Source organism: Garra rufa, chromosome 9 (assembly GCF_049309525.1).
Source record: "Garra rufa chromosome 9, GarRuf1.0, whole genome shotgun sequence".
NCBI classification, from domain to species: Eukaryota; Metazoa; Chordata; class Actinopteri; order Cypriniformes; family Cyprinidae; genus Garra; species Garra rufa.
Genome location: NC_133369.1, coordinates 14,227,601 through 14,238,971, shown reverse-complemented (window position 1 = coordinate 14,238,971; position 11,371 = coordinate 14,227,601). Strand labels below are relative to the sequence as shown.

Here is an 11,371-nt window from a genome sequence, read left to right as displayed (position 1 = left end):
ACAAAAATGCTGAAAAACCAAAGAATTTGTGGGACCTGAAAAACTTTTCTGAAGAACAACTGGCAGTTTAAGTGTTCAGGACAAACAAGGGACTCATGAACTACTATCACTAACAAAAAGTCTGACATTAGACTATTTTATGCTACATTAAGATAAAATGTTGCAGTTATGATGTTTCTTAACATTTAAACCAATATAAATACATGAACAGACCTAACATTTAGCACAGAGATGATTTTATTGGTTACTTTCAAAAGCAGCATTTGTCTCAATGTTCAGCCTTGATGACATTCAAAACACACAACTTGCAAAAATGATCACATTATCAGAGAAGAAAAAAACTGGACGGGTTCATACATCAACATGATTACGTATAGTTAATCCACTGGAGTGTTAGACTCAGTACACTGCAACAATTCAGTTGAATACTTGTAGTACGTATTAAACTCTTACGTAAACACTAACAAGAATAAAAACACACACTGTAACAGATACATGCTAAGACCTAGTCTTTTTGTGTTAGGTATGACCTAACATCTAGAAGCACAGTATAGTGCAAAAAAGAAGGCCATTATGGATCCAAACACTAGCTGCTCCTGTAACATACTCCTTCATTTGAAAAAACTAGACCCTACTAAATCATTCCTTCATTTTTTTTCAAAGTACAACTAAAGATTACATTAGTATTTTAATGCTAATCTTCACAGAAATGTGCGTTATTAAAACATGAACTGAACATGTGATAGTTGATCAGCTTTGTAGGATGTCAAAATGGTTACTACTTAGGGCATCAATGATTGACTTTAATGCATTAGATATGTAACATTGTATGATTTTGTACTGTAACATGATAAAATGTAAAGACAACTATGTTATTCTGTAACAAGTGATCATGTTTCCACCTACTTGAAAGCATTTAGTCTTAAAAGGGGGTGCTAAGAAGTTGGGATGACCTTTTTGAGTCCCTTTTATAGAATATATTGTCATTTAAAACAAATCAAAACCCCAAAAAGTCCATTCAAGTAATGCTCCTGACCAGTGAGGAGTTAAAAGGCATCTTCACAGAAATCTAGTTTCTAGTTTTACTTCATCTACCGTGCCCCAAAAAGTTCAGTGTAAATGGCAGTTGCAACATTTATCAATATGAAACTAACCATTTAGAATTGAAATAATACAAGTGTATACTTAGTTTTAAACCTAGCTTATGTCCTTGTGTCGTACGATGTGTGAAAGTATCAAAAACGTGGATTACGCTGGTTCTACATGATCTTAAAGATTGTAACAGAGACGTTCTAGTCGTGTCGTGTCGCTCTCAATATGTACGTGTAGTGAGGCTATGATGAAATCTCTATGGTCATTTAAAAAGAGGCATTCGTCTCATCTGTCAGTGAGGTGATATTGTGGACCATCCACAAGAGGGCAGTCAGACAGAGAGAGAAAATAGTTAAAATGCCATAAAGGCTCAGACTGAATAGATAACATCACATGGCTTTTCTGAAAAATCTCTAAGTACATCGTCATGTATTGTCAGAAACAAACCCCTGAGTTCAAGCCTAACCATTAGTGTAGAATTGGACCTGGGACAAAAAGACAAGCTTAAAATTTAAGATTGTATGAGTATATTAAGTAAAAAAAATTAAGTAAATGAGAAATGTTAGAGGTAGGACCACCTAACAGACTATAGTGGATCGTGGTGGAGGAGGAGGACACTTTGGGACTCTCACAGGTGCTCTGGATGGCTCTGCAGGCAGGTGATCATCTCCTGAACCGGTTTGCCCTCGAAACAGATCTGATAAACAGCCGTGAACAGGGGGAACCTGGAGAATAATTAAGATTCGAGATGTCACCGATTTTGCAAATGCATCTAGACAAAGAACATTATGCCCTACAGCAAGTCATTTAGCCCCCAGGTTGCTCCAGGTGGACTGACACTGCAGTAGAAAAGTTACTCTGAATAGGACACTGTCTGCTAAATGAAGGATAGTATCCAGCATGTTCCATAAATAGGATACAAATTAGTGCCCTATTGATTTTTAAGCTAAGATCCTGTGATGCCAAGGACTGAATATTCCAGTCTTCAGTATCACATGATACTTCAGAAATCATTCTAATATGCTGATTTGATGCTACAGAGACATTTTCTATTATCAGTGTTGAAAACAGTTGCTCTGCAACAGTTGAACAGTTGTCTTGTTGTTTGCAGAATCTGCAAAATATTATTTTAGCAAACCAAGAGGGATTATACAAAACGCATGTTATTTTTCACACTGACCTGAATAAGATATTTGACATAAAAGACGTTTACATATAGTCCACAAGAGAAAATAGTTACATTTATAAAAATAAACCCATTTTTTTAGTGATAGTTGTTCATGAGTCCCTTGTTTGACCCGAACAGTTAAACTGGCTAATGTTCTTCTTTGTTTTTTGTGTATTCGAACCCTTTCCAACAATGACTATATGATTTTGAAATCTATCTTTTCACACTGAGGACAACTGAGGGACTCATATGCAACTATTACAGAAGGTTCAAACGATCACTGATGCTGTAGAAGGAACATGTTGCATTAAGAACCAGGGATGTAAACTTTTGAACAGAATGAGAAGATCTGCACATTTTTCTTATTTAGCCTAAATATCATATTTTATTTATTTAGTACTGCCCTTCAGAAGCTACAGAAGATACTTATTTCCCAGAAGACAAAATAAGTTAAATTTACCCAGATCTTCAAATTCAAAAAGTTTTTACACCCTGGCTTTTAATGCATTGTGTTTCCTTTTGAAGCATCAGTGAGTGTTTGAACCTTCTATAGTTGCAGAGTCCCTCAGTTGTCCTCAGTGTGAAAAGATGGATCTCAAAAATCATAGTCATTGTTGGAAAGGCTTGAAATACACAAAAATGCTGGGGTAAAAAAAAAAACTACTAGGTAAATTTTTGACTTCAACTGTATATAATATATTATTGTGTCTGTATTATTTATAATTGCTGAAAATGAAAAAAATAACACATACTTATCCACCAAGCCCTTCTGTTTGAGGATATGATAGACCTCGGCAGAAGTCAATGGTCCCTGAAGCTTTTGTCCATTTAACATCTCCTTCTCCAGTTCCTCGATGCTCTGAAAGAAAAAGAAATCTGTATTGATCTTTTCTGCATAAGCCAATGTGCCTAATGCTCAGCGCCTTCCTTCAATCCATAAAACATACATAACATGCCATCAGGCAAGTGATGAAAGGCTGAAATGGATTGTTTTCTTTTTTACCTTCCCTGTCTTGGCAAAAGCCTCTGCCACGCGCCGGTTTCGTCCTCCGTAGCAGGTGGTGATGAGGTCAGCCACGCCGCAGCTCTCGAGGAATGTGGCAGAGGATACAGAATCATCTTTGCTGAAGAGTTTGGCAAAGGCAATCATCTCCATCAATCCCAGCCGAATGACGGCTGCTTTGGTGTTGTCTCCACACTGCAGACCATCACAGAAGCCTGCGCCCACTGCAACAATGTTCTAAAATACGGCGAAATAAGGAAGTACGAGTTATTAGAATGCCAGAATGGTGTAATTGGCTCAGCACTTTCCATAAATATTAGGGCTGGGTAACAAAAAACAATATTTTCTCGATTTTAATCAATATTGATTCTTAAATCCCAAGAATCGATTAGTCTAGCCTGTTTTCAGTTAATGAACGGAACACTGTAGCACACTTTCCATCCAATAAATCGCAATAAGCTTTGTGCTTTATTACTTTTGATATGAAACAAAGTCTCACGTTTGAAATTCTGTTCATTTTATTACAATAATCAAACAATAAATACCGTTTTGGCACCATTTAATGTGAAGTGACAGATCACTGTAGCGCCTCAGTTCAAGAGAAGCGGCAACGTGAAGCGCATGTGAACTGATCATCTCCTCTGCTTTAATACCAGTTACAGCACAAAATAAACATAAATTAACGTCTGAAGGTATGCTAAAAGATAAAGTACAACTTAAAAATCTGTGTCCTGTCTCATGTAATTACTCAGTGTTTCAACTGCAGGAAGACATCAATTTAACAGTGTTACACTATTTAAATGTTTATATTTCAAAAATGAATTGGAGTAGAAATGTAATTATGTCATTGCAACTTTAAACTTCACTGAGTGTAATAAGCGTTTGTATACAAATCAGTTAATTTTAACCTTCAATATTACACTAATGTAAATGTAGTACAGATTCTTTAACCTTAAAGGGGTCCTATTATGCTCTTTTACAATGTCTTTATTTTGTTTTTTGAGTGCACTAAAACATGCTCTCATGCTTGGTGGTTTGAAAAACACATAATTTTTCACATAATTTACATTATTACAATGGCTTTCTCCCCAGGCTGGCACAAATGGCTCGTTTAGTTCTGGGGTCCACCTTCCAAAAAACCAAACGTATTATGATTGGTTAGCAGTCCCACTGCTTTGCTATTGGCGAACAGCTTAGACCCGTTCAATCCTGTCACGCCCCTTCCCAAAGCAGCAAACTAGATTAAAGTGATTCTTACGTTTTAAATATGGATATTTTTCTTACAAAAACACATCGGCATCCCAGAAGCGGCTATCCATAATACATTGCTAAAGTTAGGCGCATCCCCCACCCGGCAACGAATTGAATTTCCGTAGGCGGGATTTACGTTGTGACATTATAGCGTCCGGAAAACATAGCTGTAGTTCATTGTAGTTCTTGAAAAGGGATTTTTTAAGAACTGAATATCTCCCTTTGGAGTGAACTTTGAGATTTGTAACTTTGTAGATATTTTTTATACCCAAACATATACACCACACACTGGCTAGCATAATAGGACCCTTTTAAGAATTTTTTTGCGTGTATTGTACCTGATATATATCCAAAATAATCTATATTGAATCTAATTGAAAAACGAATCGCAAGCTTGTGAATCCGAAACTAATTGAAGCAAAAACGTTAAAGGAGAAGTTCACTTCCAGAACGAAAATTGACAGATAATTTACTCACTCCCTTGTCATTTAAGATGTTCGTGTATTTCTTTCCTCAGTCATTAAAGAAATCATGTTTTTTGAGGAAAACATTTCAGGATTTCTCTCCATATAATGGACTTCTATGGTGCCCTCCAAAATGCAGTTTAAATGCAGCTTCAAAATGCGGCTGTAAGTGATCCCAGCTAAGGAAGAAGTGTCTTATCTAGCAAAACGATCGGTCATTTTCTTAAAAATTGTTTTTTAAAAGTATTTATATACTTTTTAGCCGCAAACACTCATCTTGGTCTAGCTCTGATAAACTGTGTGTATTCCTGTTTATGACAGTTATGTATATAGGGTATGTCAGAAAACTCCTATCTCAGTTAAAAAGTATATAAATTGTCATTTTTTTTAGACAATAACCAATCGTTTCGCTAGATTAGACCCTTCTTCCTCGGCTGGGATAGAGCCCTTTGAAGCTGCATTTAAACTGCATTTAGGAAGTTCAAGTTCAAACATTCCTAAAATGTTTTTCTCAAAAAACTATTTCTTCATGACTGAAGAAAGAAAGACATGAACATCTTGGATGACAAGGGGGTGAGTAAATTATGTGTATATTTTTGTTCTGGAAGTGAACTTCTCCTTTAAAACCCAGCCCTAATAAATGTGGTACAAATCAGTGTCCAATAATTTTTTTTAAGCAATAAAAGCACAAATCCCACATTCTAGTATGTTCTACGTCAGAACGCAGACTCCTGCATCAGCAGCACCACACATCGTAGTACTCTCATAAACACATCAAAGACTGACTCGGAACAGAGGAAATTGTTGAATAAACTCATTGTTTTTGTTTTCTTTGTTCTCTTTGTGCACAAAAAGTATATTCGTAGCTTCATAAAATTGAGGTTGAACCACTGATGTCACAATTTAACAATGTCTTTACTACCTTTCTGGGCCTTGAACGTGGTAGTTGCGTTGCTGTCTATGCAGGGTCAGAAAGCTCTCGGATTTCATCAAAAATATTTGAATTTGTGTTCAAAGATGAACGAAGATCTTACAGGTTTGTAACGACATGAGGGTGAGTAATTAATGACAGAATTTGCATTTTTGGGTGAGCTATCCCTTTAAGCTCTAAATCACCCAGAGTATTTGTCAAAGCTTGTCAATATTACAACGATTTTTACAATGTATTTATGAGGAAGACAGCAGCCTTATAGTATATAATTGTAAATTCAGCAGCGCAAGCTCGTCTGTACACAGAGGTCTGAGTCGTGCCCTCAAAGCCCTGCATCTTAGGTGCCTGAATCAAGATATTTCCCCCGGGATGAGCAACGAGACAAGACTGATATTTACCTTGAGGGCTCCACAGAGCTCTACTGTGTCAGCATCATCAACCACAGTGATTCTGAAGTTAGGCGTCTGCAGGAGCTCTTTAAACAAAAGGCCGTTCTCCAACACCTTGCTGCCTGTGTATAGAAGAAAATGTCTGTTGAAGTTTGTCCCTGGTGGTATTGAGCATGTTACTACCTACAGAATATCTCCACATGTTTTCCACTCACCAATAGTGCTCTCACAGAACTTCTCGGCCGCCACTTCATTGGCAATGTTGGCCCCCATTAGGACGCTGACATCGATGTCCATTTTTTCCCGAATGATATCAGAGATTAGCTTCAATCCTTCTGGTCCTTCATCAATGCCCTACAAAGAAAGGAGAAAAGGAGTCTATTAACATCAATGCTTTTTTAATGTAGCATCACACTATTTCCCCCTCAGTAGATATAACTTTGGAGCACAGCTGTTTGGACCATCTTTGCCTAATGACTCAAAAAAATGAGGAGGAACACCAAAGCAGAACAAAAATAATAAAGGAAGTGGAATAAGTATACAAGAAATGGCTAGAAATATTATATAAAAAAAAAACTATACAACAACTACAGTGCCTTGCGAAAGTATTCATACTCCTTTTTTTGGTACATTTTGTTATGTTGTAGCCTTATGTTAAACTGCTTTAAATTACTTCCCCCCCCCCCCCATCAATCTATATCTCATACACCATAATGACAAAGCACAAAACAGGTTTGTAATAACTTTGCAAATTTATTAGAAATAAAAAACTGAAAAGATCCCGTTGCATAAGTATTCATACCCTTTTCTGGGACACTGGAAATGTAGCTCAGGCGCATTCATATTGCTTCTAGATGTTACTACACTTCGAGTGGAGTTAAACTGTGGCAAATTCATTTGAATGAGTGTGATTTAGAAAGGCACACACCTCTCAGAAAAGGTCTAACAGCTGAAAATGCATATCAGAGCAAAAACCAAGTCCTGAGGTCAAGATAACTGCCTGTAGAGCTCAGTGATAGACTTGCGTTAAGGCAATGATCTAGGGAAAAGTTCAGGAAAAAAAAAAAAAAAAACTTTGCATTGAAGGTTCACAGAAGCATGTATCCTCCATTATCCATAATGGAAGACGATTGGAACAACTAGGACTCTAGAAAATGTCTGCCAGCCCCCATCCAAGCTGACAGAGCTTGAGAGGTGAAAAGGTGAGGCAAAGAATGGCAGATAATTGCCAAATGCAGATGTGCAAAGCTTGTCACATCATACCCAAAAAGACTTGAGGCTGTAAAGGTGCTTCAACTATGTACTGAGTTAAGGGTATGAATACTTATGCAATGTACTTATTTCAGTGTTTTCTTTTTTATAAATTTGTACAATTTGCAAATCTGGTTTTTGCTTTGTCATTATTATGGTGTATGGAGTGTAAACTGATGTGGGGAAAAACTAATTTAAAGCAGTTTAACACAATGCTGCAACAAAACAAAATGTGTACTTTTGCAAGGCACTGTATCTCTAAACACGTAACACTAATGAGAAACTAGGAAACTAGGCTATTTTTCAAATAGTGAAGTAGAAGGAATAAATCCAATTTGGTGAGGTATAACAGCAAAGATGAAGCGCTGTGCGGCACAGCAAGTAACAGAGACGACAAACTGGCACCAGGAGATAAATTGCACACAAAAAGATTGCCAGCAGGCCAGAGGGTCTTTTTTTTTTTTACCCATGAGTCACTCCACATATGGTGCACTTTTAAAAAGATATCAAGTCAGAGACTTCTCAGCATTGTTTAGTCCTGAACGTCCTGTCCGCATGAAAGAGGACCCACAAGGTTTGACCAAAACTTCTAAATCAAAAACAGCCATTAGAAGCATTTTGTTGGCACGTCGCTGAGTAGAATACAGGAAGTCTGAGCTCTGTGTACCAGCAATACTATTAATACATTATTTAGACAATTACTTAATTTGTCATAGATGGACATTTTGTTCCATTTTGCTTGTCTGACATAACAAATTATATTGTGGCGTTCATTTTCATTGCACAATGGGAATAATTATTGTCTGTTTGTACAGCATCTAATTGGTCTATTATGAAATGCACTTTATTTTACAAAATCCAAGCATTATGAGATAAATCATCACGCTCGTTTATAGATTTATACATTTATGGCCCTTCAGTTTTTTATGGCAGGTTGATTTTGAGTGCGACTTTCAAAAAAAAAAAAAAAAAAAAAAAATTAATATACCAGTAAAAGTTTTTAAGATTTTTAATGTTTTTTAAAGAATTCTCTATTCCTTACCAAGCTTGCATTTATTTATCCAAATACAGCAAAGGCAGTAATACTGTGAAATATTTTTTCTATCTAAAATAACTGCTTTCTATTTGAATATATTTTAAAATGTAATTTATTCATGTGATCAAAGCTAAATGTTCAGCATCATTACTCCAGTCTTGAATGTTACATGATCCTTCAGAAATCATTCTAATAGGCTAATTTGCTGAATAGAAATTGAGGAATAAAAAGATCCAAAGATCAGCATTTATCTAAAATAAAAAGCTTTTGTAACATTATACACTATACCATTCAAAGGCTTGGTATGTTTCTTATGGCAAAGAAATTATGGAAATCAATACTTTTATTTAGCAAGGATGCTTTAAATTGATCAAAATGACGATAAAGACATTTATAATGTTACAAAAGATTTGTGTTTCAGAAAAATGCTGTTCTTCTGAACTTTCTATTCATCAAAGAAACCTAAAAAAAAAATCTACTCAACTGTTTTCAACATAATAATAAATGTTTTTAGAGCAGCAAATCTGAATATTAGAATGATTTCTGAAGGTTTATGTGACTAAAGTAATGATGCTAAAAAGTCAGCTTGAAATCATAGGAATAAATAAAATTTTAAATATATTAAAATAGAAAACAGTTCTTTTAAATAGTAAAAAATATTTAAATTTTTACTGTTTTTGCTGTACTTTGGATCAAATAAATGCAGGCTCGGTAAGCAGAAGATACTTTTTAAAAAACATTCAAAATCTTACCGTTCAAAAACTTGACTGGTAGTGTATATAAACTGAAGATAAAGATCTCTGTTTTAAAACTTAAATATAAAAATATATTACTTATTAAAAATAAAATTAATTTAATAACATGAAGGGGAAAAAAGTGTCTCTACTGCATTTTTAACACATTTTTTTTTAAATATATTTCTTGATAAAGCAATGTAATATTTTTAGACCAATTACCCACCTAAATTTGGTCAAGCTGCACTTTGCACAAATCATTTACTCCTAAGTCTAACATTACCATTTACCCATTCTTTTTTGTGGTTTAGGTGCATGACACCCAGTTTAAAACTTTCGGATGTCAAAGTTGCTGTCAAATCCGTATCAGGTTATAGACAAACAACAACATAACTTTATATTCAATGAGTATTCTTACTTTGATTAATGTAATTCCACGAGCCCTCTCAGACACACAGCCCACCATCTCATCACACAGTTTCCGGATAAACTGATGAGGGACCACAAAAACCAGGAGGTCGGCACCTTCTGCGGCGTCCCGAAGCTGTGGCACCGCAACCTACAGGAAAAACACCATAAATCATATGCTTATTTTCACACCAGAACCAGCTTGAATAAGTCTACATTTATGGATAATGATGTGGAAACGATGATTTGGTTTTAAATGGTAGTCAACTATTACCAACAATTAGGGCACTGTCTTACCACATTCTCTGGGAGTTTGTATCCTGGAAGGTACTTGACGTTCTCATGTTGTGTGTTGATGATCTCAGAGAGCTTTTTGTCATTGACCATTTCTTCATAAACCCACATGTTGACTGTGGAGGCAAAGCGCTGGAGTTTCTGTGCATTGGTGCCAATAATTCTTGCAATTGCAGAGCCCCTTGGCAGAGAAAAACACAAGAATATCTTTAATCAAAACGCCAGCCTGTTGTTAAACAGCAGCTCACTCAGACATTGCAAGCAGGGTTTACAACTCCAAGATGATGCTTTGCCAGCTGCAGTCAAACAAGGGTTATACAGCATGCAGATCTTCAGATGGATACAGTTAAGTCATTAATCACTTGATTTTGCACAGAATAATAATGCTTAACATATGGATCTGAATATTAGCTCGCTCTAACTGGTGTTTCGTACAGGGAATTAATATCGTGCTCCAGTCTAAGCACTGTCTGAGCCATAACAGTTGGTGGACGCCATATGCTCTGTATATTAATCTCATTTCCAATCACATATTGATTGTAATCATTACACGTAAATACTCACCAGTTTCCTGAACCAACGATACATACTTTAAGCGGAGCAGCCATAACCACCTTTGCTTTCCACCGGTGGATAAGTGTTTTTAGTAAACAATATAGGTAATAATACTATTAAGTCAAGCAGTTTGTCGGTGGGAGGGAACGTGATGGTCCACTTTTGACTGCGTCATCAACGATAGCAGGGGATTCTGGGAGTTGTAGTTTCTTTTTTTGTTTTTGTTTCCACAGGTTGCTTTTAGCTAAAATTGTCGCTGTAAAACCGTGACACAGACTGGCCAAGTTTATGTGTATTACATTAATATATATTATATTAATGCATACTCATAGTTTTAAAGAAATACCGTATTGAGGCAGCAACAACAACAAAAAAACTTTCTTTTTTCTTTTCTTCTCTGTTTTTGCCACTGTTCAAATGCCCTTTATGTGCAGACTTTGAATTACGTTTACATAAGACCCCCAAATGTAATAATAATCTATTATAAAATATGAATTGTTGAATGTTTAAAGCTTAGACAATATAAAACACGTTGTTATTTTTTTTAGTGGAAAAAAAATCACGAAATACGACTGTCAAATCATAGTCGCATAATTTCCATGTCAAATAACACATAATAACATAAATAAAATAAAAGATGTAATATATCTATCTATATATTACTATTATTTATTTAATAAAAATATATTGCTAAAAAACTGTTGTTTTTGATGTGGACAGAAAATAACAAATAAAGAAAATAATAATTAAACAAATCTTAACGTTATCATAAGTTAATATCTGTAAATTGACAAA

The 11,371-nt window shown here is 35.5% G+C and overlaps 1 protein-coding gene across 1 annotated transcript; it reads right to left on the bottom strand.

Moving 5' to 3' along the window:
* Positions 1-73: 73 nt before the first annotated feature.
* gpd1l (glycerol-3-phosphate dehydrogenase 1 like) lies at positions 74-10,730 on the bottom strand. The gene is made up of 8 exons (XM_073847056.1): positions 10,586-10,730; positions 10,025-10,202; positions 9,738-9,878; positions 6,514-6,652; positions 6,308-6,420; positions 3,264-3,500; positions 3,013-3,119; positions 74-1,817 (listed from the first exon to the last, which is right to left on the bottom strand). Exons 1-8 carry the CDS (start codon positions 10,627-10,629, stop codon positions 1,721-1,723), a joined length of 1,056 nt encoding a protein of 351 aa, XP_073703157.1. The 5' UTR covers positions 10,630-10,730; the 3' UTR covers positions 74-1,720.
* Between the last annotated feature and the right edge of the window lie 641 nt (positions 10,731-11,371).